This window comes from Anarrhichthys ocellatus, unplaced genomic scaffold (assembly GCF_004355925.1).
Source record: "Anarrhichthys ocellatus isolate YVR2014 unplaced genomic scaffold, GSC_Weel_1.0 scaffold60, whole genome shotgun sequence".
NCBI classification, from domain to species: Eukaryota; Metazoa; Chordata; class Actinopteri; order Perciformes; family Anarhichadidae; genus Anarrhichthys; species Anarrhichthys ocellatus.
Window position 1 is genome coordinate 1,248,383 of NW_022280090.1, and position 27,904 is coordinate 1,276,286.

The following is a 27,904-nucleotide window of genomic DNA, read 5'->3' on the forward strand; positions in this document are numbered from 1 at the left end:
GTTTCTGCTACTATTTTATACAAAATGGTTGAGATGGTTTTAAAAATGTGAGATGACTGCATTCATTGTCTAAATACTGGAGATGTTCATCCAGAAAAACAACAATAATGTGATTATTTTTACCCACTCTTTACCATCTCCATAAAAGAAACAGAGAAAATAAAGAAGTCTGCATGATATGTACTGCGTATTGTTATTTTTTTATCCTCACATGTTTAAATGCAGTCCACCTGTCTCGTCATTTTGAATCATGCAGCTTTGTTTCTGAAGCCGTCAGCGTAGACTGTTCGACTCATGATTTGAAATGGGATTAGCTGGAGCTCTTAACGGTTTGCCTTTTCTGACTGCGCTGTGGAATAACATCGCACAGAATTAGTGGAGCACAAAGAAGCAAAGGCCCCTTAAGTCAGACAAACTACCATCCCTGTTAACCTGCAGTAAGTCTCTGCCTCATCAAATACTCCACTTACACGATGACTACCGGCCATACGACCTCATCTTACACGCCACTCGGGCAACAAGAAAGCCTGCTCAGCTGTTCTTCCATTATCCGATTATCCTGAGCCCTATACCTCCATGTGAATTTAGCAGGCCTCTACTTTCCTTTCTCCGTTTTCTCAATAACCCTCGCATGAGAGACTTCTAATTCCAACCACTGACTTACTTGAAAGGCTGGGCTCTCGTTATGCAACAGTCTTGAATTAGTACGTGGTTGATTATTGCGAGAGACGATTACAGTTTGCCCTCAGTGGTCTAATCTCTCGTTAAGGCAAGGGGCTCGCCTAATGGGCCCGTATCTGTGTCTACGCACAGGCAAACAAAGGGTGTCGAATTTTGAAACCGACACAGCTCTCTGCCGGTCAAGTATTATTAAACAATGGATGGAGAAATCAGGCCACTGCAGCCATTTTTAGAAATATGATACTCAAACAGAAAAGTGAGCTACAGAGAGGATTGAGATTATCAGTAGAGATGCATCAGAGAGCTCCTCAGATAGACGATTTTAAGTGCATTGTTATCCATGCAATATTTGGACATCTGCATCAAAAGCAGCTTCGAGATTTGCTTTAGGAATAAATGAATGGTTCGCTCATCTTTATTAGGCTTAAGTACAATCACACCAAAATCCACAATGCTGACCCCAGAGGTCATACAGTATGAAACATGAGATCACCTGCCTGATCTACTACCTGTCGAAGCTGCTGCCTTGACAACAGCCCCCCCCCCATGCCTATTCGTGACAGTGAGACACAACAAACTGGTCTGACGTGTTGCTGACTGAGATCTTATCTGTGTTTGCAGTTCACAACACAATCAACAAGCCATTAATGAAACTAGCCAGGATGTGGATGAATTTATTCCTTTTATTTGATCTATTCAGCAGCAAGAACTTGAGAAGTTAGATAAGGAACAGGTTGAAATGGTGGTTTACAAATCAGCAACGGCGCAACACATTAGAAGTTAAATATTATAGGAGCTGGACTTTGAGTCTCACAGTGCAGAAATCACAAGTTTTTAGGTACAGTGCAAAAGAACTTCAAGAGTAGCATCATTGTGTAGGTAGTATTATGTCCAAAGCAAACGTTCAAAATGTGATTGACACCTGGAGTCGCCAATGTTAAGAAAATGGGCCGAAACATTTCTGGTTAGCAGGAGTTATAAACATTACATATTTGATAATTTAATATATAGTGTATGTGAGCTTTCACGGTGCATACAATCTTTTGAGTCCAAAAAAAAAGTATTTTAGGGGATGGGAACAGCCTTTTTTTTCAAATCCCCTCGTTATGGATGTGAGATTTGCTTTTTTTGCGCCTCACCTTACCGTTGGACACTGGGACGCCCAGCGACTCCAGGCGGAAGGGGCGGGGCAGGACGGAGTCTGTGCCGACAGGCGGGTTCATGGTGGAACCGCTCGCAGTGAGGTGGGCCGTCCCGTTAACCAGCGGAGGAGAGTGGACGGCTGTGGGAGAAGAGCTCCGTCAGAAGGGAAAAACCATTGTGACCTGAATATTTATCATCTGTGTTGATCACACCTGGTTTTATTAATCATAACTATTGAAGACATGTTTATGCATGAGTGTATGTATGATCTATGTTCTACGCGTCCATGTGGATTGTGTGTGATGCAGCGGCTTGGAGCCCAAGACAAATAAAGTATATCATATCTTATCTTAACCAATGTAGAAGGGGTAAACGCCTAAATGTAAATTGGTTCAGCACTGTGACAGCAACTATCTACAATTTAAGCATAATTACTTTCGTAGCATTGTGTACATCTTTATGATCTTGGCATGGTTAATTGCTCCACCTCAAATAAAGGACACTTCAGAATTCAAAGAAAGACTAAAAACACACACACACAATGATGACAACCTGCTGATTCAGCACAGTGAGAGTGAAGTGACGTCAGTCTGCAACAAAGCTAATTAGATAAGCAAACGTTGACATGTAATTATCATTTGTCGTTTTTGTCTTACCGTGTCCCTTGGTAGCTTCGCGTCCCAGCAGTTGGCTCGCTCTCTTTGACTTGAAGTAGCTGCTGGCGATGTTCTCACTGTCACTACGGTCCAGCATCTCCTTGTACCTGTCCTCCTCCACCTGCTTAAAAACAAACAGGAGGTTACGGCTCCATGATAGTGTTTCAGTGAGGATGTGTGTGTGTGTGTGTGTGTGTGTGTGTGTGTGTGAGATGGCGCGTGGCCCACAAACACAGAAACGCACCATGAATTGCTCTCCAGCGTCAGCAGCTGAACCTCTGCCAGCTGAAAGTTTCAGAGCCACAGCTGTGAGAGAGAGAACGAAAGCGGGGGGAGATTCTGTGAAACACATATTTACACTCACAAGCCACAGCATCACTCAAAACGGATGATTTTTGTCTACTTTCTGTTTGCCTGCCTTCACACTTTGCACCTGAAGGCAGCGTTGTTTTCTGCACCGTAACGTCGGGCAGCCTCCAGGCGGCGCCGTCTTCATCCCAGACAGCTTCTTTCTTCAAGCGGTCCAGGTTGCTGTAGTTGCAGTCACGGCGCACCAGCGGCACCATACGCTCCAGCAGGCTGTGCAGTAACTGGCCCTCCCTCTCCAGCCGCCGGATCGTTGCCAGGTAGTCGTCCCTCTCCACCTCGAACTCTGCCTGCAGGTCACGGATCTCCAGTTTGGCTGCTCTCAGCTGTCACAACAGGTGGATGTGGTTTCACAGTTGAATGGCAGAGAGCACATCGTCTCAACACCAAAAAGCTTAGAGACTCTGCAAAGTTGATTTGACATTATCCAGCATCATTTGGTGCTAACCTTGAAAGATTTTGGTGTTAAGTAAACACTAATGCGGGTGGAGTTTTGCACCGCAGACCCTGAAGCCAGTTGTTAAACATTGCTCCAAACCCACTGCTTGTCTCAAAGAACCCGTTACGTGTGTCCTGCAGCCGCTGGGACCCACCTTGCCCTGGACCTTGACCAGCATTTGGCTTTTGGCATGGACCTCTTCCTGGATGGAGTTGTAGACATTCAACAGCACATTTTCACTGTCCTCGCTGTTCTCTGACAGAGCGCAGATAAGATGGACTTTTCTCTGGTCGGCGAGGTTCTTCCTCTGCCTCTGTCTCTGCTTCAGCTCTTTGTTCCTGGCCTGCTCTCCTCCAACCACCTCCTGTTCCAGCTGCTGCAGTCTGGGGAGAGACGGATGAACAGGAACGACTGATACTGGGTTTTTATGGCTGAAACTGGTATCAATATTTGGGAGTAAAACATACGGAGAACATAGATAAACAATCATAAAAACCTTTGTTTTTGTTCAATTGTGATCACATACTGAAACCGTACCGAGCGTGACTTTTTAAACTTGCTCTCTAGTTGACAAACTATTTAATAGTGACAGTGTTTCTAAATTACCTCAAACCTTGTTTGGCATTTCTGTACTGCAATTTCTTGTTACATAATGGCCAACACAGGATATGGATCTGCAATAAACTAATATGGGCCGATATAGGAAAGCATAAAATAACGTGCCGGACTATTATGACTCCGTGCTCCTCATCTTGATGTAGACATGATGTAGAAAGACCTTTATCATAAAGTGTAAGAAATGCTGATGTTTGGTTATGTGTATAAAATGTGTGCCCACGCACCTTTCCAGGACGTGTTGCTGGTCCGGAGGCCCTGCAGGGATGTCAGGTGAGCATCTGTCCGGGCTTTTTTGGACACCGACTGCTGGTACAGCAGGCTGGCTCACCAACATGAGGAAATAATACCCTTTGAGTTTCTAATATTTCTAATAATCCATAGTTCTATTTTCATGCCAGCAATCATTTCAAGCCAAGTTTTTTTTCCCCTGAAGTGGTGGATATCTCATTTGGTAACTATAATGTTGGTTAGTTCAAAATGATGGAAGGTGCTAGTGGACAGTACCTGGGTTAGGGGGGTTTCTCCAGTTGTACTGTGGCACATGGGACCAATGTTGTGGAGGAACTCTTCCTCCGCATCCTCTGTCATACAGCCAGAGCTCATTGATGCTGAGAAGCAATACAGGGGAGTGGACACAATTGCAAGAACTCTTGATGAACAATGCAATCACGTACAACGTTTCTAATGCTCATTTTTTGTTCAGACTTTGTCAGGAATGTTGACTCACTCAAGCTTTTTGACAGGCTGGTGAGCATTAAAACACATTTTAAAACTAGTTACATGGTTCTTGGGGGGATGATTTTCTGCTTTCATCCTTTGGGACAGAGCTCCCCCTGCTGGCTCGAGCCTTTTCCAGATTGGACAGCTTGGAGTCACAGGAGGAACGCAGGGCGGCAATGTCCTCCTGCAGCTTTGCTTTGGACTCCTGCTCTGCATTGTACTCAGCCTGCAACTTGGCCAGCCTCACTTCGTACTCCTGTGGCGAGAGCAGAATACAGTCCCATAAATCACCTGGTTCTTACACAAAGCATGTGGAGATGCGACGTGATATATCGGTGTGGGAACGGCCTGCAGTTGCCTCTTTAATCTTCTCCTTCTCTGCGTCTGTGTTGCTGGATTGTGGCCTTGAAGGAACAGCGGGGGGTGCCTCAAACAACTGACCAGCCAGCAGAGCTGCGTGATAAACAAAAGGTTGTTTTTCAGCCAAACAGGTAATTAAAAAAGAAACGGTCAACAAAGAAGCAAATGAAACATGGTTCACCATCTGCATTTAAATCTTATGGCAATCATCAAATACAAATATGTTGTTTCCCTCGTATTTAAAAGGCTAGTTACAGAATATATCACTCACACGCAAAGTCAGCGGTGCCCAGCTGGCCTGAGATGAGGGCCCGCAAATTCTTGATCTCCTCCTGATACTCTCTGAGCAGAGCATCCTTCGGGTCCTCATTGATACGAGGCCTGTTCTGGATGCTCTTGGCCCGGTTGGCATAGCGCAGCGTGCTCAGGCTTTCCTCATAGTTGTTGTCAGCGGGCGAGAGACAGGCGATCATCAAGGTGCGCGTGTTTCCTCCCAGAGAGTCCTGCAGCAGTCGGGTCAGCTTGGAGTCCCGGTAGGGGATGTATTTGGAGCGTCCGTCCACCAGAGCCGAGATGACGTTGCCCAGGGCCGAGAGGGAGAGGTTGATCTTGGTGGCCTCGCGGAGTCGCTCACCTGTAGCACCGGTCTTAGACTGACGCTCACTTCCTGCCAGGTCAACTAGGTTGAGTTTACCTGCTCGTAGACGATCTTGGCCGTCTGCATCTGAGAGTGTGGGGTGACAAAGAGAATGTTGATACAAAAACGACTTTCAGCAGACATAGCTGCCCTCTCTATTTATATTAGTCATTAGTTATCTGTGGAAAATGCTTATTGTTATATTTTCAGCCATTTATCGGTTCTCAAAATGTGATTTTCTCCTTTTTTTCATAATTATTTTTGTGGTTTACCTGTTTTAAAGTGTCATCTCTATGTGTACTATGAATTAAAAAGTCCTGACTCAACTATCAAAGTGGTTAGCCATGTTTTTTCTTATTATTTGTATAACTGAGTAGCATTTTTGCAAGACATTTAAATTATCAGGAAAAATCCATCTATGTGGAGACAGAGCTGGCAACTTATCGACCACAAGAGGCAAATAAAGACAAATGCAATAAGGCCATGAAGCAAATTGTGTTTCTTTGTTCTCAAACATGTTGGCTTTCTGGCTAAAATGCAATACGCTTATTTAACATATTTGTCTTTCATTGTCCACATTCTTTTGAAAGCAACATATTTATGATCTTTCTGAACAAGGCATTCAGGTCAAAATATGAATTCTGTGGAAAGTAGACAGAAAAAAAAGATGGCACAAGAAATAACTCTTGAAACACACTAAGCACGACAGCTTGTTGACATCTTGCTCTATTAATACTGAGCAGCTGGTAGGCTCACATGTTCCTACAAGCACACGTCAATGTTACAGCTAGTGTGTGTGCACCTGTGTTGCAGATCTCCAAACGGATGGTGAAGATGGAGTGTGAGCGTGAGGAGTCCTTGTTCATCAGCGTGTAGCCCACTGCCCGGCTCCGCCCCCCTTGCTCTATGATTCTCTCGCACTCCCCCACGCTGTGCACAGTGTGCACGGAGAGGTCCCGCGCATACACCCCATGCTCTGGATGCTCTTTCAGCTGCGCATTCATCAACCACACAAAAAACAAAAATCACCTTGTGTGCAAACACCTTGACCTTCAAAGAAATCATGTAACCACCGTGAGTTGAAGTCACCATGGCAACTTGCACAGCATTGTCCACACAACATAAGCAGCGCAGTGTTCGCTGTCAGAGAAGAGTCTGAGAAACAAGTTTCATAATGACTGTACTTGCCAGAGAACAATAATCATGTTTGGCTTATGATGTCACACAGTGTTGCTGGTTGTTTTGTTATTTAAAACAGCAGAGGTTTAAGAGACTTACCTCCAATCTCTGTTTGGTGTCACTACCCAAGAGGTCTCGGATTTCTTCATTGTAAATCTCCAGGTAGGAGGCCCTCACCAGGAATTTAGTATTTTCTGCACACTAGCTTGCACAAAACAAGAACATGCATACAACTATTGTCTCTGAGCACGCAGAGCTTAGACAAGCCTGGACAGAGACTAGAACTGCAAGACTGAACCAAGCATGCATATCATCCCGACAGAAGAAGTATGTGCACTGACATTGGGGGAGACTTTTGCACCTTTTGCATGAAACTTCTGAATGCCTAAATCGGATTATGTTGTTAATTTAACTACGGTTTTCCCCCAACCTACCTGAATACTCTCAAAGATGTGCTCAAAGGCTCGTGGTATGACCCCCCTCTGGGCTGCAGGATCGGACACTCCCTGCATGGTGAAAGACTTCCCACTTCCAGTTTGCCCATAGGCAAAGATTGTTCCATTGTATCCCTCAGTGACGCCCTGTAAAAAAAAAAAAAAAAAAAGAACAACAATTGTGGCATTAATGCATGAGGGTCCTTTAAAAAGGACCAACAAAGTGCTGACCTCTGTGAGTGACTGACAGCAGGCTGGTAAGTAAACAATGAGGTCTGCAGTCTTTAGCAATAAGAGATGGGCTGCTGCTGGACTGAGGGTGTCCAGTGACCAGCGTGGATCTCAAGACTGCTGCTGCGTGTTGGTATTGACAACACCACAAACAAATCAAAAGTGTCTCCAGGAGCTTACCTCGACCAAAGGATAGGCAATCTCGTTGTACATCTGCTCGGTGGTTTGATCGATGAAGTAGGTGCCATCAAAGGTGAACTGTTTGGGCGGCTCGTCGGCCGCCCCGGGCTTCTCTATGAAGCACTGGCAGCGGTGCAGGTCTATTGACAGCACCGTGTCCGAGCCCAGAGCCCTCTCCCTGTCGTTCAGGGGCCTGCATCTGACCACCACCTTCACCGACTCTGACCCCATGTCCACATCCACTTCACAGCAGTCGGCTTGTGCAGGACATGGCGGATGAAATCAAGGTTGACGTGTTTAATTCCGCTTTATAAATACACGAGCAGGATCCTCATTAGCTGATAATCAGATGACAAACGCTGCCGACTAACGGCTGATAACGGTTCACGTACCGGTTAACGTCCGCTGAGAACAGCAGACTACCAGGAGACTTCAAACGTGTATCCTCAAAGTTAATTTAGAAACAGTTAGAGTCTTTCCCAGACACGGTGGACACATTGTACTGGTCAGGTAACGTCCCGACGGCGTTATGAAGTTGCTTAGTAACCATAAACAACCGTCGAGGGACACAGTCAGGCGGCCATTTTGGTGAGGAGGGAGTGAGGTCACTAAATACATATATTTTGTACCATAGTGTCATATTTTGTATAGTCGTGTATACAAAGAAAGAAATAGTCCCTTCATGAATATGTGGTGTGTCCGTTTACCTCTCCACCTAGCTTAGCTAACTTTACCTTCTAACTAAACGACACTATAGGCCTAGTTCAACTTTTGGAGGTGGAGTCACCATTTATTCAGTCTAAGCCAAGTGTTAAACAAGCAACTGTGTGCATATCAGTGCAAAAATCTCCTTTTACCCAATTCACACATGAAGCAATCCCATGTGCAGTTCTGCCCTTGGATTTAGAAACTGTGTACAGCATAAATAATTTGCAGAGGCAAGTAGCATCAATATCAAACCTGCAGGTGAGGTTGTGCTATGCAGTCATGAATAAAGGAAAACAGTTCTGCTGGATTTGGGTTGAAAACAGAGAACATCTGTCGTTTAATCTCAAACAGGGCTGAACAATAGGAAAACTGTTTGTTGGCCTAATGTGGAAAAGATGGTGCAAAAAAAACACTTGAATTAGTTATAATGAACCAGAAAATAATCTCACATACAACCTTATGATCAAGACCTAGTTTCATACGACAGCGTGCACTTTAATATACCCTGCGCACTGATATTAACAAACATTACCAGTTAAAACCAGTAAACTGTGACTTCATACAGACTTTAAACACAGATAATTTAAACATGTCCCTTCTCAAGAGGCAAGATTAAAATTCAGGGAATAATACAATTTGATTAAATATATTTGTGGGATCAATTCCACTCCAGGGTTTCTAATAGTTACATTTTACATCTTAAAAAACACACAAATAAACTCCTCTGCTGCCTTACAGGCACAAATAAAAATACTTTAAAAAAAGATTATATTGAAATACATAAAAAAAAAAAGCAGCAAGCACAACATATTACGCCTTTACAGAAGAGTACCCTTTGAGGAAATTACTTGTACACTGTACATTAAGTGCCAACAATAGGTGCAGTTATGCAGTTAATGAAGCCTCCCAAAAACACCACATGTGATTTTAAAAAGATAAGAGATTATATATGTGCAAAATAAAATAAAAGGAGTCACTCAGTCTGAGGTTGGCAATCCACAAGTTCCAGTGTGCAGGGGTTAAAACCAGTGCTTTCTGAAGGTACTTGTAATGTTGGCTTTGTTCAGGCTCTTGTGTGGCTTTACAGCCGGCTGTTGGCTGCCGTGTTCCTCCCACTCGTAACAGTGGTTTACCCGGGCACAGCTCAGCAGACACGCCAGCTCACCCCGAGTCCCCGTGTAGTGTTCGATCAGCTCGGCTAAGGAACTGAATTCAGCAGTGTATGTCTGCCACAAAGAAACAAGAGGAAAAAATACTGTCAAATCAAAAAAGGTCGCAACCGGGGTTACACAGAACTATCGGTTTGCCAAGACAACTTTAATCAAATGCCAACAATGACTTCATTGTTCTTTGGTTTCCGTGGAGTGGGAGAGTTTGTGGGATTTTGTTTATCCTCTCCAACACCCTCACACCTAATACTCTGTAGATCTCTCAGTTTTTAAATACATCACTGAATTGCAGAGAGATATGTATCCACAAGGAAACCTAGATTCTTTAAAAATTGCATCTAATGTTTATGATGTTCCACTTGAGATAAGCTTGATACATTCTCATTGAAGCAGGCAGATACTAACTACACTGGCTGTAGCTGTGTGGAATGATACCATTTCAAACGTTCAATCCATCTAAGAGGAAATGTATAGAAAGTCAGACTTGTGAGGCAATATTGGTGTTTAATACACAGACAGTACATGCCTTTTATACTAACCTTATTTAAAAAAAGTCAGTATTGGACAAATATCTGCATCAGTGCATCTCTGCCAATAATCATGTAGAACATTCAATCTTGACAAAACAACTATACCTCCAGCAGGAATTTCCCTTTGCAGGTGTTTTCGATGAGGTGGGTGATCAGGCCAGAGGGGAAGCGAATGATGAGAGAGCCACTTTGAGGTTTTTTAGGATGAGGGCACAGGAGGTACGATCCCAGAACATCATCTGCAAGCAGGGAACAGCTGCTGTCACTGAAATACACCACAAGATCACGCAGTTAGAAAACCCAAGAAAAAACAAGGGCCAGGGGCGTTAAATGCACGAGTGACGCTCACGTTGCGATACCAGCCCAACACCACACTTCCTGAGCCAGCGCTTCCTCGGTTTCGGCCAAGCTTGGCGTGCGGGATCTCCTCACCGGCGCTCCGTCTGTGCCCTCTCCTGATTCACACAGAGAGAGAAATCATTGTGAAGTTAGAGGTGTTTTCATGCCAAGTCGAGGTCCAAAGAGTGGAGATATTCCAACAGTCGTGTTTGAGTGGGGAAGCATCCAATGTGATCCCAACTCAGTGAAAGAAATGTTCTTTCTTTAAATGTAACAGAACCGAGATGGAAAAGGAGCAAATGGTGATTAAAGAACCGCTAAAACAATGCTTGTGTTTCAAGGCACTACATCAAATAAAAAAAAACAATCTATAAAATGACCCACGTGAGCCCAGACCATTATCCATCCCCTTATTGAGTCTAAATCCCAAAAAGTACCTTCTGGCACCACAACAGACAGTGAGTGGCTCCCCATCACCAGAACACTGAGGGGCTTTGCTTTACCTAATCAACTCTTTCACTTTTGAAAGCACTCTGTGAACACTCGCCCCACCTTGTGACGCACTCAGTCGCTCCTGAACGCTGCGCTGTTTGAGCGGCGTGAACGTGAAGGAGCGGTAAGCCCCGGAGCGCAGCGCTTTAGTGCGGATGGCTTTCTTTCGCACCAGCGAGGGGGAGGAGGTGGGGAAGACTTCATCGGGGCTGCTGTGCAGGTCATCGGAGGACTTTCGATTCTTCTATATAGACGGTCGGGGGAAAGAAAATGTAGGGGGAAGCACTGGGGTTAAGGTGAAAAATACCATGGTGTACGAGTCAGTACAAGAAGTACATTCAAAACCTTAATCCCCGGCAGCAAGCCCTGGAAAGGGGCTCTTCTGAAGGAGACCAGGGCGCTGACGCTGAGAGGGAAGCCGTGGTTGAGCAAGGAGTGGTTACGACGAGGCATTGAGCCGACGGAGTCTTTCTGGGCCTCCTCTGGGTGCTTCGCCAGGTAACACAGCTGGAAACAGCGGCACAGCAGCAGGTTCAGGAACTGCGCCTACAGGAGGGGACGTGGAAACAGTTACAACCAAGTGCTGATCCCACATATTTCATAGCCATGTTCCAGATCTGCACAAAAAAATAAATAAAGATCCAGACACGTTGGAGCTGTAACTTTCTGTCTAAATACGACAGCAGACCCAACATGATATCGGTCACGTCTCACCGCTCTGGAATGCCTGGCTTGGAAGACGTGGCAGTACAGCTGGGCATCAGCGCTGCCCGGGTTGTGGGAGACGAAGGCAAACTGGGTGTCGAAGGGCCGGGCGGTGGACAGAGAGACTCTACGCAAAGCGTGAGCCATCAGGAGGGTCTGCAGACAAGACCACGAACACATATTTTCATCTTTGATGGCTCCAGGTTCAAAACACACAAGACGTCCATGGACATTTGAATGTTCTCATACGTACCGTTTCATCCTCGTCATACATTTTCACACCTTTGATGGAGAATTTCAGCGATACAGGCCTCCGTCTTTTGCAACTCTGATTGAAGACAAACAACATATTCTGTGTCTTACTCTGAATGTTACAAGCAGTTGCTTTATTTGGGACACTGATGAGTCAAGGCCCAGGACTCACTTTGAGGAGCTTCAGCTGAGTGTGCAGTTGCTCTATCTGATCATCCAAGCAGCAGTCATCCACAGAAAATGAGCCTACGTACTTCACAGCAAAGAGGCAAGTTTAGTCAAAGCACAAACACATGTGGGGAAAAAAAAAGACCCAAATGTAGAAGATGAAATCACATTTCTGGAGTTACCTCTGCTGATCTCATCACTGTACCATCTTCTCTGACCTGTGCCTCGCCCATGATGCCTGTCTCTCTCTGTGAAACCAGACAGCAAATCCAGTACTTAAGAGAACAAGGACACCAAGGTTAACAATAACACGGATTTAAAACGCTTTCAAAACATGCACACATGTAGCAAACTAAAGTCAAACAATCACAATGCAGTGCTACAGGAGGCTTGGAGAAAAAAAGTCCAATAAGAGGAATGTGATTTAGCAGTGTTACCTGTGATTTGTGTTCGTTAGAACAGCGTCAGTCTACCGTTTTGTGTTGCAGCTCATTGCCTCGTTTTTATCAACTCCATAAATGCGTCAAAGTCGTTGCGAGCACGCGCGGAAAAGTTATGAGCTCTGTTTTACTAAAGAGGTCTCCGTTTTCCAACAGTGGGACGACATCCAAAAATGAGAAACTTCTCTCGGACTAATAAAACCTTTGCACCGTTTCCGCCCCTTGTGTGTGTGTGTGTGTGTGTACGTGTGTGTGTGTGTGTGTGTAGGCCGACAGCGCACCGGACCATATCGACTAAGAGCTCAGGTTGTAACGACGCTTTGGAATCGCAGGAACTCACTTTTCGGAGTCGGAGAGCCTTTCACCAGCAGACAGCCCGCGTCCTCTTCACACGGAGCCGCTGACGCCGACGTCCTTCCTCAGCCTTTACCTGCTGCCGCTCCGTGGTGGTCCAGGTGTGCTGCTGGTGCCCGAGGCGGGGCTCGAGGGGAAGAAACCCGGGGAGGGGAGGAGACATTCCTCCTTCTTTTCTTTATTTTTTTTAAGCTCCACAAATTCCTGCTGATTGCACAATTAACCCGGTGACGTCACAAGCCAAGTGGTGGTGGGAAAGTCAATTCAACCAATCAGCCAAACAGTTTCACTCATAAACACAACTGTCACGATCACTCAGTATAAGTTTTTACTTTTTCTCTTCAAATTTAACTCTGTTGAACAAGTAAATGATGAAATCTCTTTCGCTAATACCTCTGGGTGAGTTTGTTCATGTATATATGCTCATGCTTTTATGATTCAATAGTGCTTTAATCGTATTTATTGTTTGTAAATATGTGTTTGTACTACCTACATGTGTTATGAATGTGCTGCTAATATTTACCTGGATTCTTTGCATATTACATTTTGTAATTTTTGTCAATTCAATTCAAGAGGCTCTATTGGCATGACATGTTGCCAAAGCACGATTATGAAATATAATGAATGAAATAAACAAAAATAATTCAGAGCGGTAAAAAAATACAGCAAATAACAATGTTATACAATAAAATAGATAATGAAATAGGTTCAATAAAATTATATATATTTTCAAAATTCACAGTCCCAAAACTAGAGTGCTGAAATTTAAATGTGTGATGTCATAAAGTGTGGAACTGCTCCATAGACGGTACATTTGCTGTTTCAGAACTGAAGACACAATAGAATAAAGCTCATCTGGCCATTAAAAAGTAAATAAAATCAGTCTCCCATTCACTGTCTACAGAGCAGCTGTGATGGCACATTTCCACTGTGACTTATCTGATTTATTGTCGGACCACTCAGTGTTTTGGCCCTTTTTGTCTAAACAAGGAAATGAATGTCAGACCTGGTCAGCGAGGGTCCTCTCAGGTTGAGTAATATTGTGTGTGTGTGTGTGTGTGCGTGCGTCTTAATCAGGGGCATGATGTCAGCTTAGAGAAGGGGCTGGATGGCGATGCAACCAGTGGACCATTCAATGGTTGTCCAGATGTCCTTGTGCTGAACTCCTGCTACCCACCATGTGCTCAAGGCCTCAAACACTCTGGGTTCCTTCCTCCTTCAGACCGCATTGCATTCTATAAGATGATTGAACCTTCTCTGCGCAGAGAATAAATACTTTAAAGACAAGCTTCTTTTCTCAATCTTTCTTAATTTCAGTATCATAGGACTCACTCTGTACTGTTCAATAGTTTCATCCAATGTTTTCTAGATCACTAGATACTTTCTTTGGGGGGGGGTTACATATTGAATGCTTAAATACATAATTTAAACCCTTTGAGAAGTTTAGAGAGGAAGCATGTGTTTGGTGCAGCTGCAAACAACTTGTATAGAGATCTGAGACGGAGACGAGAGGCCTCAACCACTCACTGATGTTTAGCGTGGGCACAAGCCAAAGAGGTCAAGAACCACTGCTTTAATTCTTTATTCTAAAATAATTCTTATTTTGTTAACTTTAAAGACATTTTCAAGTACAATATATATCTGTAGCGTAACCAGTAATTATAGCTGTCAGATATATATACACACATATATACACACACACACACACACACACACACACACGGGTAAAAGGTTTAATATTTACTTGTGATTGGTTGAGTGATGTAAAAGGTAGTATGAGATGGACATGCCATAGTAACGAATAAATATAAACTTACTTTACACCAATGCACATTTGAACCTCTCTCCCACACTGAAACATACGACGTAGTTTCAACAATTTTGAAATAAATATCCAAAATCGAATGCGTCAATTAAATGAGTAAATCTCCAAACTTCAAGAAATGAAACAGAACAATGATTATCTCCACTGAACAATGAAGAGGATGTTAAAATGCTTGATGTTTTTAGTTGAATATGTCCCCTTGTGTTTTAAACAGGACACCTGCTAGTCTCAGCTCTGACCGTTACATCTTTAAACAGAACCGTTTAGTTTTGTGCAACGAAGAAACCTGGAAACCAATAACTGATACATCTTTATATTCTGGAATCTGGAAAGTGTGCTGTGTGTTTTGAAATTCTCCATGTAAATAAAAAAACAGCAAGAGTTTACAAATATAGCCATTTTATTAATGACTTCGGAAAAAAGCTTAACAACACAAGGAATACATGCATGCAGGGTACGTATGAGCTATTATCCCCTTTCTTCTTAACATCTCGTACAGTTTGGTACTGCGTTACAGCTGTGGAGCAATAAAACCAATTCATGTATATTTTTTGTTACAGACATGTATCAAAAAGACATTCTCCCCCAATGTGTGTTGAAATGAACACAAACAAGTGTTTTCTCCTCTGTTAAGTCCTCAACCTGTCAAATCTTCTCAGGGCATTTTTTGTTTTAAATAAACAAATATCAATCATTGTAAATAATAATAATTAACAATATAATTAGAAGGATGGATACAAATTCAAATTCTTATGCAGTACCGCACGGTCAATAACATTGTTTTATCCCACGATACAGGGCAACAACAGTAAATTCTGTATTTTATAAAATATTAGGAACGGTTTAAACTTTTCAACCCATATTTCTAATTAAAATGAACCCTCAAACACTGATCTCTCACTTCATTTGATATTCGGAACGTGTGCCACCAACGACTAAAGAGTGGGTGTGGGACAGATATAAAAACGGAAGTCACTACCTGGTTCTATCCATCTTTCCCGATCTGGCAGCTGGTCACACATCTGTTTTAACGGCAACACTAACTGAGCTTTTCTACACATGGTGATTAAAAAGGAAATCCAAAAACTCTCAGAGTACAGTAAAACTTGGAAGGATAACATTGTTAATCTACAATAGAAATAAAAAAATAAAATCAAAACTACTGCCCTGTTAAAAAGGGAGGAACTGATAAAAGAGAGCATTGAAACAACGCGGCAAACTGCTGCAGATTCAGAGCGGCCCAGTTCATGAAAGGCTCTCCTGGGCTCAGTATTTCCCTCTCTTGGACTTGCGGGTGGACCGCTTGGTGCTCTTCGCTGCCCCCTTTTTGACTGCTTTTGCTGGGGATGTCTCTTCGGGCACGGCCCGCTTGGACCCACCTTTGGTCGCCACCTTTTTAACCGCAGGCGACGACTCCTCGGGCTTCGACCGCTTGGACCCGCTCCTCGTCGTCTCCTTTGTGACTACGGCCTCCTCGGGGGACGACTCTCTGGACACCGGTCGCTTGGCCCCCCTTTTGTTCAGCTTCTTAACAGCTGGCGTTTTGGGCTTTCTCGCAGGAGCTCCTCTCTTGACGGGTGTGGCTTTAGGAGGCGGCGTGGCTTTAGGAGGCGGCGTGGATTCCTTCTTAGAGGCCGATGGTTTCCTTCCCCCTCGCTTGGCCGAAGACACCGCTTTCTTGGCGGGAGACTTCTTGGCGGGAGACTTCTTTGCAAGGGAGCGTCCCCTGCCTTTAGCTTTCGACTGACTAGAGCTCCGGGACTTCTTGGCCGGTGGGGGACGGCGAGCCTTGGGTGGAGGCCTCTTTTGAGATTTTCTAAAAGCAATTTGAACAGGGAGCTTTAACTTGAGTAGAAGTAGCGGGACTATAAACATCGCATGTGGCTGCATGAATTAAAAGAGTAACGCCTGCACACGGACTCCAAACCACACATTCATTTAGATGGACAGCATTTCGATCCCTGTGGGATCTTTGTCAGGTCAAAATGTTCAAAAATGGCTGTCGACAATAAAACTCTTCCACTCCAACAAGTAAATTTCAGAGGTCTGAACAGAACATATATGGTGTAATATTAAAATATACAGCTTCTTCTGGTAATTGTTCACAGCCTAAACCATAAAGACATTTACATCAGTGTGTAATATGATGCATGTGTGTGAAAATGTTCAGGTTTAATACCCCCTTTTGTGCTCAGTCATTTAAAATATTTCAATGTTTCGTTTCATGCAACTTAAAACTTCTCAAATTTGTATTTTATTTTGAATTGTTGATTGTTCTGAGATGTGATTCACACCAGCCTCCTGGTGCACATATATAGACGCTGGAACCGTTTGGACCCGATGAAGCTGTGACCGGGATCAAAAAGTCCACGTAGATTTGTGGTTTCGAGTCGGCGTTCAGGCATTTCTCTTTTCAGAGTGTCTCTCTAAATGATGGAGAAACTGCCTGCACAATACAACCCTGTGTTAAGGATACTAGGTACAGATTTATTTTGTTTTTCACCCACCTCCTCCGAGAGGGCGCTTCATCCTCAGACTCTTCTTCTTCTTCTTCTTCTTCTTCTTCTTCCTCTTCCTCCTCCTCCTCTTCTTCCTCCTCCTCTTCCTCGTCAGAAGTTTCAACCGTCCGCCTCCGCTTGGGTGGTGGGTTTTTCTTAGAAAGGTCGTTGAACTTGTCTGGGTACAGGATGGTAGGGCTAAAGAGAAAAATAAAATCATCAGGGCTTTCATTCTGTTTGGCGAATATTTTCTCCAAAGCTTCTCATCAGCTGGGCTTAAAACCGAAAATATAAATTTCACTTTGTCACATGGTTAAAAGTTTCTTTAGTCAATACAGTAGGCTTTCCATCCAAAGTGTGATGAAGAAAAAAGGAACTGTGAGCATGAAATGCTTAAATAATGCTAAATGTAGCTGGCGTACCTCGGGTAGAAGGGGAACGAGAGCTGGTAGGTTCCTGTGAAGCCGTGACCGGTGATCTGCTCCATCCAGCCGAGTACTTTACACTTTGTCAGGGTCCTCCTCAGACTGGCCACTGAAGAAAAGAGTTCTCCTTTCAGGGCACGATTTAGGATCCACAAACCGTGGAACCAAAAGCTCATCGAGCAGCGCGTTTAGGTTTTAAATGTTAGAAAATGAAAAGAAAGCACACTTCACAAAAGAAGCCCTTAAAGTGACCTTTTCCTACATCAGCCTCTTGTAAGCTGGAAACGTGAGAGTAAAAGTTAGTTTCTTTCTCTGCAGGGAACAGCAGCTGTGATCAACTTGCCTTCATGTTGGAATAAATAGTTTTCATGTCAAAACCATCTACAGACACCTTCACATCCATCCTGTGGTATCATCAACTTCTTTGAACTGTAACTTTGATTGTTGCAGAATCATCGAGACAATAAGAACATGTGTTTTTAACATGTGGCTTTAAGAGTGCTCGCTCGTCTTGCATGTTGTTTAAAGGGCAAATAAACAAAAGGTTTCGTAAGGATGCACGAGAACCAAAGCACAAAGCAAACCTCCACAGGATCCTATGCTCATGATTAATCTTGTGTGCCGTACACGTAGGAACAGGTCTTCAGCTGAATATACTGAATCACCAATTTCTCAGACAGAATCAGCAGCTTTTAGGAGTGGACCTCCTCCCTGGTGGCTCAGAGCACTTCGCTGAGATACACAGTTACTTTACTTCCTCATTAACACATTGCGATTAGTCCAAAAATAAAATGGCTGATTCACTTTAAAACGGTGCTTTTATAGTTTGACCCACCAACTGACTGAATGTACCACTGAACTAAAACCAGTCAGAATCAGCGTTATGAACAGTGCTGCGTTCAATGACTGGTGTGTGTACTGAAGTGAATTTGAATGGTGACCTTGTGAGTGTGTGGGGGTTTTTAGTCAGATGCGGGTGAAACTATGCGCGTCTTCAAAATAGCAACACAGTGGATGGACAGCAGAGAAGATTGTGCTGCTTTTGTTTACTTCCTTGATTGAAAACTGTTGGAATCCATTATACTTAACATGAAGATCAAACAGCACAATTTTGCGTTCTTTTCCAACTGAAAACTCAACACGTTGTTTTAATCACTTGAGGAAACAGTCTGATGTCAGCAGCGTCCCGCTAAGTCATGTCAGAGAGAGAGAGAGAGAGAGGGGAGTCTTACCTAATTGGTACTCCTTTCTATCCTTGTTTGCGTCCACTAGGTATCTGCGCAGAATGGTGGTGCTGCAGGTTTTAGGTTCATTCATGGCTGTGATGGCGGCTGTGATGGCTTCCTCCAAGTTGCTGCCCTTCAACAGGACCTGGTTACCAGTACGTTTCAGCTGTGACAGTCGGGATATGAACATTTTCTTTAGGATTTTGGGCCGTAAGCCCGTCACTGAATCTGTCGCTTCAACCATGTCGTAGAGAGCTTTACCTGGAAAGTCCCATTGGCTCCTTTCCCAGTGATTTGGTCCAGATGTCCTTTCTCGACTGCCCTCACCAGGGCTGACTTCAGTAGATCTGGCCTGAGGGCGGACCGGAGTCATTAAGTCATTAAGTCATTAACATATCCAATAATCATAAACAACAACACATTATACACCCATTTCTATAAGTTACTGAGCTTCTAAAGGAGAGTATGTAGCTGTGTATCTTTGAAGTTTAAACATTTTAAAAACATTCACTGAGCATATATGATGTTGTCTGTAGTTCTTAAAAACTTTGTTTAATTGATTGACTGTTAATGGATTGCAGTTTTTATCAGCTATGAATTAATCTATAATTATGGTAAATATTTAATGTTTGCAGGTTACAGCCTCCCAAATACAACTTGCTTGCATCTATTCCCTTCAACATCAATAGTTCAATATGGTGAGTTTTGTGATGGTTGGTCAGATTAAAACTGAAAAACCTTTGAAACTTCAAAAGACTTGTTAGAATTAAAAAGAATAGATTGTTAGCTGCAGAGTTCCATAAAACAACATTCGACAGGAAAAGAATGGTCAGTACCTGGTTTTGATGTTTAGGTTGGGGAAGTGCTGCTCCAGGTATTTCTTGATCAGGTAGTAGGAGGCCTCTTTGGGCTCACAGAGCCGAGTGATGATGAGAGGAAGAGCATCTCCCAGAGCCTCGGCCCTCACAGCTGGTTTCTGCAACACCATCCGGTAACATGAATGACAATTACAACCAAACACACCCGAGACTCGTACTGGAAAATGACAAAAGGACACTGTTGACACTACTCCAGTAACAGAAGGATTAGATCTATGAAACTAGTGCTGGGCGGTTTGAATTTCCCATACGATATTCATTTTTCACATAGTGCCACAGGACAACAGCACTACAGCAGATTGAGAGGGGATCCATAACTGCGTACCCTTCTTGGTCATGGTTACAACACAACAGTTAATAACCCCCAGACAACTATTGTCAACAGGGTGAAACACGATCGCACACGACACAATGTGACGCATAAACATTTGGTGAAAAGCTACAGACAGTCCAGACGATTTCAATGATTCAAACACTGGATTCAAAGGGAAGTTGAATCTTTGCTTCAGTCAAACTCTCATCCTGACATTGTACCAACAGCACCGACGTACAGTCGCACACTTTTCAACAACAGGCCTGTGGTCAGTATTTAGTGTTACTATATTTTAATCATTTGTTTTGAAGAGAAATAAAAATAAAAATAAAGTATTTTGATTTATTTTTTGGACTATGCTGCACAATAACAATTGTTTACAAGACCCAGTCTTGCCACAAATAAAAAATAAATAAACCTGTAGATATATCGATAACTGTCAGAATCTTAAAAGAACACTGCGATACAGATGTTTGATCTCACCGTCCAGCACTCTGATATATTCTACTGTGTTCTACTACTTAAGGTTCCTCAGTCCTTTAGATATAGTTGGACATCGATGAGGAAACAATGCACTTTGGGAAATACGCTTTCTTGCCTTAAGATGAGAGGAAGAGCAACACCACTGTTATCTCTGTCCATTTCATATGAAGCTACCGCCAGCAGCTGGTTAGCGTAGCTTAGCAAAGAGGCTTGAAACAGGCCTCAGCACCTCTGAACCCTCTAATTAACTCACGTTTGTTAATTCTGTACAAAACAAGCATGAAAACAACCAGCAGAGTCTCCAGGAAGTTGCTGCTCCATGCTGAGAAACAGGCCGGCACTTAACTATTGTACATCAGTACCGACCTTTGCTGTGACATACCTTAGTGGAGGAGGACTGCTTCCCAATGGCGAAGGTTCCTGAAAGGCCTTTACCCTTCAGCTGTGTGAGAGACAGATCAATAACAAGAGTAAGCAGACCCGACACACGCCTGTGTTCCTTCACACTTTAATTAATGAGCATCTGTGAAATAGACCAATCTCTAAAACTGTTAAGCTTTGGATTTCACCAAAGGTTGAAGGTTACAAGGAGCTCTGAAATGTAAAGTTTGTGGAGTGTTTCAAACCTTTCAAAACTAGAAATTTGTGAGCAAAGGCCCAAGTAAAGGATTTTACGGTGTGCGTTTGCACTAACGTTAGCTGCAAACATTAGTCCAGCTAACTATCGTACAGCCTACAGAAGGAAGCGCTACTTTCAAGACTGAGCAGCATTTCAAAAGACATGATTTTGTGGAGTTAGAAGTTATGTTGAACCTGTTCACATCTAACACAGCCACCATGTAGCATTTCCCCACCGAGAGGACGCTGGTCGTGGATGCCATCAAGCGCTGATGCTAACGTTAGCAGCTCTATCTGGCTCTTTAGTGGATTTTGGGAGGTTTACACTGCTTTACACTGTCAGAAACGGAGCAATCGGTTGCATTTGTATCTTATTTGTTCTCATTAATGCTCCATGAAAAGTTCCAGATTTGAGCCGATAACTTTATCTATATCTTTGCATGGGACAAGTACGAAATTAGAAGATGTTTTGCCCCCAAATATCATCCTGTACCTGTTTGATGGTTCCCTTCTCCAAATGTTTCTTCATTGCTTTCTTGAGGAGAAACTTCTTCTTGTTGAGCTCCATCTCCGGGTATTTGTTCAGAATATATTTCATGAAGGACTGGTATGAAACTCCAGACTTGTCATTACAAGACTGTAAAGAAAGACGACAAGAAATGAGATTTAAAAAAGAAAAAAGCGGTAAAAAAACAAACAACCCCTGTGAGCGACTGCGTTGATGGATTTACAGGGTTTCTGCACACCGTAATAGCTTCGATGAGAATATTATCCACTTTGTATTGAGTGCCTGCAAAGTTGGAAACGGGCCGCTTTTTGCTGCCAGCGACGCTAGCCCATGCAGGAATCGTCCGTTTCACCTTCTTGGCTTTGGCTTTCACGTACTTGTAGCCATCCTTCAACCTGCCGCCAAAGAGGAGGAGCAAGACACAAGTTCAGTGAAGTGGTTCGATCCGTTGGAAGCGATATTTCACTGTGATTTTTACCACCCTTATCTATATCACATTCTCACCTTGGTAGGAGAACATAGCAGTGTGTTGAACACTGTCCAGCCGCGCAGTCCTTGCATTTGTCCCTTTGTCACCGACGGGAAAGACAAAATGAAGTTTGAGAACATCTGTCTTAATGATCACCATGTAATTTGACCCTCCCTGGAGTGCTATGCTCGTGTACTACGTGCAGAAAAGTCAATGTGTGCTTAGTCTGTGAGAAGAGATGGAGGTCAAATGTCACTAATACCTCAACTACAGCTCAATGGTAGTTTCCCCCACACTTGTTTCTTTATACTGTTTTTGAGAAACGTTCATAACAAAGTTCATTACTTTGTTACGAAGAAAAAGGTCTACAAGGCTTTAGAAATGTTACCTACAAATGATTATTTTTTTTTTAAATCCAGAAAATATTTTGCTGAATTTCTGTGGATAAACAAAATTCATTTTAGCATTGTTCTGCATGTATATAGATAACGCCGTCCTTTCTTTGAACTTTTCAGATGTGTACTGAGCTGGTAACAAAGGGACCGATACATCCGTCTGATATCCATCGAATGAATGCGGCCGTGCCGGTCACATTTAAATGAAAAAGACAGGAATGTCTCTCCGTGTGTGCTTCGCGTATCTCGAGAACTGCTCATTCGACCCACGTCCCACTCACCGGGTGTTTTGCTGGGGACTCAATGGACAGCTTTTGTCAAATTGTGTGCAATTTGGACTCGCGACACGTTTGATATTGACGAACTTTGAACTGACATGCGAGCAGCGCTCTGTTCAGCAGCCGGGGGCGGGGCTTCACGGCTCTGCAGAGTCCGGCATGTCGTCCGCGGCTCATTAACTGCAGTTCACTCTAAAACCAAACTCTTCTTCACTTTCCCTGGAGTCGACACAAGCGCACAGCCGACTGGAAGCAAGGGCATATTCTGTGATTTGGTTTCCGCCGTCTAGCTTTACTTCTCTCCCTTTTCTCTCTCTGGGAATGTTTGGCAGTGGCAGAAGAAGTGGGCCCACTCAAAACATGTTAAACTATTAATAGTCAAACTATTAATACAGTACAATAAAAAGTACTGCGTTAAATGTTTACTTCAAGTGAAGAGTGAAAGAGATATCAGTACAATTAACTTGATTTTTATTTAACTGTTCATGGCGGAGCTCTAATATGGTGCTGGATAGTTTGATGAATAACAATGCAGCATATTTCATGTAATTGTTATATTTTGTGCATCAAATCTGAATCTTAACCAGTAGCATTTCTCTGTCAGGTAAATGGTAGTACTACAATGTTTTCCTCTGAAGTAGAAGTACACATTAAAGTACTAAAGGTAAAGTATAACGTTATCATGATGTGTTCACGTGTGATCTATAAAATGTAGTGTTAGTGAGAAACTTGAACAAATCCAGCTGTTTGCAGGAGATGTTTTCACAACAACATGAACAGTTATTAGAGATGAACTATGACCCGTTTACACTAAGCAGATTCTACTACATCATTAAAACTACTCATGACAAGATTTGTTTTAATCCAAAAAAATACAATATTTTATGAAGAAAAAACAAACAAACTATAGGTCAAAGTAAAAGGAGAATTTTTGATGGTTTAAACTGACTTCAGAGCAGTTGAAATAATGTTTGGGACGGTGGCAAAAAAGCCTGGAGCCTTGTAGACCAGCAGCTATAATCAAACAACAACGGGATCTGTATCTGCCATTATGGATCATCAATGATCACCAATTAGTGTCAACGGCAAAAGAAAATGTGATCAGGGATCTGTAAAAGTTATATTTGCTCCCTTTTTTGTTTTGTGTAGATCCGATTTTTGACCGAGAGGAGAGTATGATCCGTGATACGATCTGAACCGGGAGTTTTATGATCCGTTGCACCACTACTTGGGTGTGTGTGATTCAACTAAGTCACGGCAGATGTGTTTTTTGTGTCAGGGCCCAAAGAAGCGCCGGGTCGAGTGTAAAGTATTTTGTATGAGCGGTTCTCGAGGAAGCTGCAAACAGCAATACCACAGGCCAAGCCCCCGGCCCGTTCTGAACAGGCATGTTTTTAAACGGGCACTGCGCTAGTCCAATGCAACACTGCAACCGTGAGAGGAGCAGCCTGCTGTTATCCAGCAGAGGTAAGGATAATATAAACAGATAAAAGTGCTATCAAAGTGAAATATCGCAGCATTCACAGTTGCACACTAGCTCTCTGGTGGAACTCACTCTTGCTTCTCTGTCCCTTCTTCTCCCTTCTCCTCTGCGGGTTCTTCGGCTTTCTCCCCATTCTCTGTGGGCTCCGTCTCAGCCGTGGCCTCCTCTTCCGGCGCGGCTGAATGTGCAGCCGGCTCCTCTTCGGCGGCGGGTGACTCTTCTGAGGACGCCTCAGCCTCTGTGAGGAGGAAATAGAGTTGTGTGAAAAAGTGTTTGCCCCTTTCCTGATTTCTTATTTGTTTGCATGTTTGTCACACTTAAATGTTTCAGATCATCAAACAAATTTAAATATTAGACAAAGATAACACAAGTAAACACAAAATGCAGTTTTTAAATGAAGGTTTTTATTATTAAGGGGGAAAAAAAAAATCCAAACCTACATGGCCCCGTGTGAAAAAGTGATTGCCCCCCCCTGTTAAAACATAAATTAACTGTGGTTTATCACATCTTTGGAAAGCTGAGTTCAATTTCTCTAGCCACACCCAGGCCTGATTACTGCCACACCTGTTCTCAATCAAGAAATCACTTAAATAGGACCTGCCTGACAAAGTGAGGTAGACCAAAAGATCCTCAAAAGCTAGACGTCATGCTGTCAAATTCAGGAACAAATGAGAAATAAAGTAATTGAGATCTATCAGTCTGGAAAAGGTTACAAAGCCATTTCTAAAGCTTTGGGACTCCAGCGAACCACAGTGAGAGCCATTATCCACAAATGGCAAAAACATGGAACAGTGGTGAACCTTCCCAGGAGTGGCCGGCCGACCAAAATTACCCCAAGAGCGCAGCGACGACTCATCCAAGAGGTCACAAAAGACCCCAGAACAACATCCAAAGAACTGCAGGCGTCACTTGCCTCAATTAAGGTCAGTGTTCATGACTCCACCATAAGAAAGAGACTGGGCAAAAATGGCCTGCATGGCAGAGTTCCAAGACGAAAACCACTGCTGAGCAAAAAGAACATAAAGGCTCGTCTCAGTTTTGCCAGAAAACATCTTGATGATCCCCAAAACCTTTGGGAAAATACTCTGTGGACTGACGAGACAAAAGTTGAACTTTTTGGAAGGTGTATGTCCCATTACATCTGGCGTAAAAGTAACACGGCATTTCAGAAAAGGAACATCATACCAACAGTAAAATATGGTGGTGGTAGTGTGATGGTCTGGGGCTGTTTTGCTGCTTCAGGACCTGGAAGACTTGCTGTGGTAAATGAAACCATGAATTCTGCTGTCTACCAACAAATCCTGAAGGAGAATGTCTGGCCATCTGTTCGTGACCTCAAGCTGAAGCACACTTGGTTTCTGCAGCAGGACAATGATCCAAAACACACCAGCAAGTCCACCTCTGAATGGCTTAAGAAAAACAAAATGAAGACTTTGAAGTGGCCTAGTCAAAGTCCCGACCTGAATCCGATTGAGATGCTGTGGCATGACCTTAAAAAGGCGGTTCATGCTCGAAAACCCTCCAATGTGGCTGAATTACAACAATTCTGCAAAGATGAGTGGGCCAAAATTCCTCTACAGCGCTGTAAAAGACTCATTGCCAGTTATCGCAAAAGCTTGATTGCAGTTGTTGCTGCTAAGGGTGGCCCAACCAGTTATTAGGTTTAGGGGGCAATCACTTTTTCACACAACTGTATGTGCAACAATGCTAAAGAATATCACTTTTTTTTCTTCTTTCTTTTAAATTTAGCAGTTGACTGACCATTCCACCGTGGAAGCATCTTGTCATTTTCTATTTTGTTCTGCTTTGGGAAATCGTTTGAAATAAAGTCATGGCAATTTATAAAGAGAGCCACTGCAGGAGCATTTTTCACTGCAAAACACGGGCATGTGTGTTAATAAATGTACAAACACATGTTGGGTTTATAACGTTAGAGCCCACAAATAAACATTTGCAACCCATGTTGGGTCAGGACACTGTCGGGTTTACAGGACAGAGAGAGTCTACAACATGCAACAAAGGTCTCCGAAAATGTAATGTGCATGTTGCCATATTTTCTCCTAAAAACCCAAAGGTTGATGTTACTGCTCTGGTTGTGCGGGACTGTTTTGCCTCTCCAGCATGACATTCCCCTTGTTTTGCCTTACTTCCACACTGTGGTGCACTATTCAACCTTGTGGCTGCTGATTGGCCACATCTGCTGTAGCTAAGCCTGGACTTGACTTAAGGGGCATTACTTAATATTAATGTTACCAAAGACGGTTGGGATTTTTGCAATCAAAAAGTTGGACGAACAGCATAAATGTTTTTTCCCTCCCATATTTTAAAAAGGGTTTCATGCAGCATTATGAACTTTTTTTGAATGTGCCATCTTATCAAACACGTCCACATGTTCTACTCAAAGATCATGCAATTCTGATTTAAGTCTGCACGTAAGCAACATAAATATTGTATACGATTCTGACATTTTATCAGTTCTAAAAACAACATGGCCACACATGCCTCTGCAGACTGACCACAGTCACTGTGTGGGCTGTAATGAGTGCCGATGAATGCGCGCTCACGGGTCCTTCAGTTCAGGTGATGGACGACCCCAGCCTTACCTTTCTCTGCTGCAGCGGAGGGGGCCTTCTCCGGGGTCGGAGTCGCTGCTACTCGGCGTATCGGCATTACACGAGATTAACCTGGATGAGGAAAATTAAACACGCACGCGAACAAGACAAAAAGTACGTTAGCACACAACACTGGTTTGGTGCCCATTCCTGTGTACGTGCGTGGTTAAACATGGCGACATCGTAAAACCCACTTCATTCATTTGGGCCCCATTCTCATGGAAACGGCAGAAAGGGTGCTGCACTTGTGATTCGCCAAAAGCAACCACCTTCAATACGGTGCAATGCTCTTTGGCTTAACCGCCAGTCTCTGCCAGTGAATTTCGATAATTTGCACATGAGCCAGAAAATGAGTTGCCAGAATTTTTTCGGCAATTTCGCCATTTTGTCCGTTGGTTTATACACAGTAATGGCGTCGCACAAGGCAGAAAATTCATTTCAGTTGCATTGAGTTAGAGCCAACAGCCTACGCATCATTTCCAGCATCGCATCCGTGCAACTTCACATTTAGAGAGTGACTCAACATAACACGGATCAAACTTACCTCTTACTAGTGGAGAAAAAGTGAGCTACTTTGGAGTAAATTTCTGCACGATCCTTTATTTAGATTTCACTGTTTACGAGCCCCGCCCCATTAGGACCGTTGGTTACGTCACAGCGTCACAGAGCACGTCGAAGGATCCCCACTGTCATGGCCGCCGACACTTACCTTTTAAAATCAATTCTTGACTGTCGTCGCTGCCGTTGTGTAGCCGACCGAGGCTAACGGAAAAGATGCTAGCTAGCAAACCGTTTTTTTTTTCTTTCGTTATCGTTTCTAAAAGCTCAACATTATACTTTAATTGTTTGTTATTTTGAGTTGCATTGATATCGTCTACCGTACAGTTCAACACAATCTGAGTTAAGTCAACCGAGATAAATCAGTTATGAACTTATAAGCATTCAGAAACTACAGCCCTGATGAGGTTCTCAGAGGTAGTCTGTGGCAAAGACTCATGGGAGCTGTAGTTGTCTAACAAAGTTAAAATGAAGACAAACACATTTTCTTTTTCAGAACAGTAGTGGACACACAATAAAATATAGACAGAAAAC

At 43.3% G+C, this 27,904-nt stretch overlaps 3 protein-coding genes across 8 annotated transcripts; all 3 read right to left on the reverse strand.

The window, feature by feature from the left end:
• Positions 1 to 1,299: 1,299 nt before the first annotated feature.
• kif17 (kinesin family member 17) lies at positions 1,300 to 8,197 on the reverse strand. 2 transcript variants are annotated; one of them, XM_031871742.1, is made up of 15 exons: positions 8,037 to 8,197; positions 7,645 to 7,901; positions 7,234 to 7,380; positions 6,899 to 7,000; positions 6,423 to 6,612; positions 5,255 to 5,707; positions 4,982 to 5,076; positions 4,684 to 4,879; positions 4,408 to 4,511; positions 4,128 to 4,222; positions 3,440 to 3,668; positions 2,899 to 3,172; positions 2,725 to 2,786; positions 2,481 to 2,604; positions 1,300 to 1,963 (listed from the first exon to the last, which is right to left on the reverse strand). In XM_031871742.1, exons 2-15 carry the CDS (start codon positions 7,873 to 7,875, stop codon positions 1,773 to 1,775), a joined length of 2,493 nt encoding a protein of 830 aa, XP_031727602.1. In that variant the 5' UTR covers positions 7,876 to 7,901; positions 8,037 to 8,197; the 3' UTR covers positions 1,300 to 1,772. The 2 variants fall into 2 exon arrangements, with proteins under 2 accessions (XP_031727602.1, XP_031727605.1); XM_031871745.1 differs by having other exon boundaries at positions 2,481 to 2,601; positions 7,645 to 8,197.
• Positions 8,198 to 8,563: 366 nt separating this feature from the next.
• On the reverse strand, positions 8,564 to 13,466 carry sh2d5 (SH2 domain containing 5). Of its 4 annotated transcripts, none has more exons than XM_031871752.1 (10): positions 12,788 to 13,466; positions 12,190 to 12,255; positions 12,012 to 12,092; positions 11,841 to 11,915; positions 11,597 to 11,743; positions 11,228 to 11,428; positions 10,943 to 11,126; positions 10,401 to 10,506; positions 10,157 to 10,316; positions 8,564 to 9,578 (listed from the first exon to the last, which is right to left on the reverse strand). In XM_031871752.1, the coding sequence occupies exons 2-10, from the start codon at positions 12,238 to 12,240 to the stop codon at positions 9,372 to 9,374; spliced, it is 1,212 nt and encodes a 403-aa protein (XP_031727612.1). In that variant the 5' UTR covers positions 12,241 to 12,255; positions 12,788 to 13,466; the 3' UTR covers positions 8,564 to 9,371. The 4 variants fall into 4 exon arrangements, with proteins under 4 accessions (XP_031727612.1, XP_031727614.1, XP_031727615.1 ...); XM_031871754.1 differs by having other exon boundaries at positions 12,190 to 12,282; XM_031871755.1 differs by lacking the exon at positions 12,788 to 13,466 and adding an exon at positions 12,445 to 12,781.
• Positions 13,467 to 15,005: 1,539 nt separating this feature from the next.
• On the reverse strand, positions 15,006 to 27,495 carry hp1bp3 (heterochromatin protein 1, binding protein 3). 2 transcript variants are annotated; one of them, XM_031871794.1, is made up of 13 exons: positions 27,357 to 27,495; positions 26,804 to 26,884; positions 24,273 to 24,438; positions 22,080 to 22,142; positions 21,814 to 21,970; positions 21,561 to 21,704; positions 20,832 to 20,891; positions 19,612 to 19,751; positions 19,037 to 19,127; positions 18,782 to 18,941; positions 17,547 to 17,658; positions 17,134 to 17,322; positions 15,006 to 16,442 (listed from the first exon to the last, which is right to left on the reverse strand). In XM_031871794.1, the coding sequence occupies exons 2-13, from the start codon at positions 26,868 to 26,870 to the stop codon at positions 15,893 to 15,895; spliced, it is 1,899 nt and encodes a 632-aa protein (XP_031727654.1). In that variant the 5' UTR covers positions 26,871 to 26,884; positions 27,357 to 27,495; the 3' UTR covers positions 15,006 to 15,892. The 2 variants fall into 2 exon arrangements, with proteins under 2 accessions (XP_031727654.1, XP_031727655.1); XM_031871795.1 differs by lacking the exon at positions 22,080 to 22,142.
• Between the last annotated feature and the right edge of the window lie 409 nt (positions 27,496 to 27,904).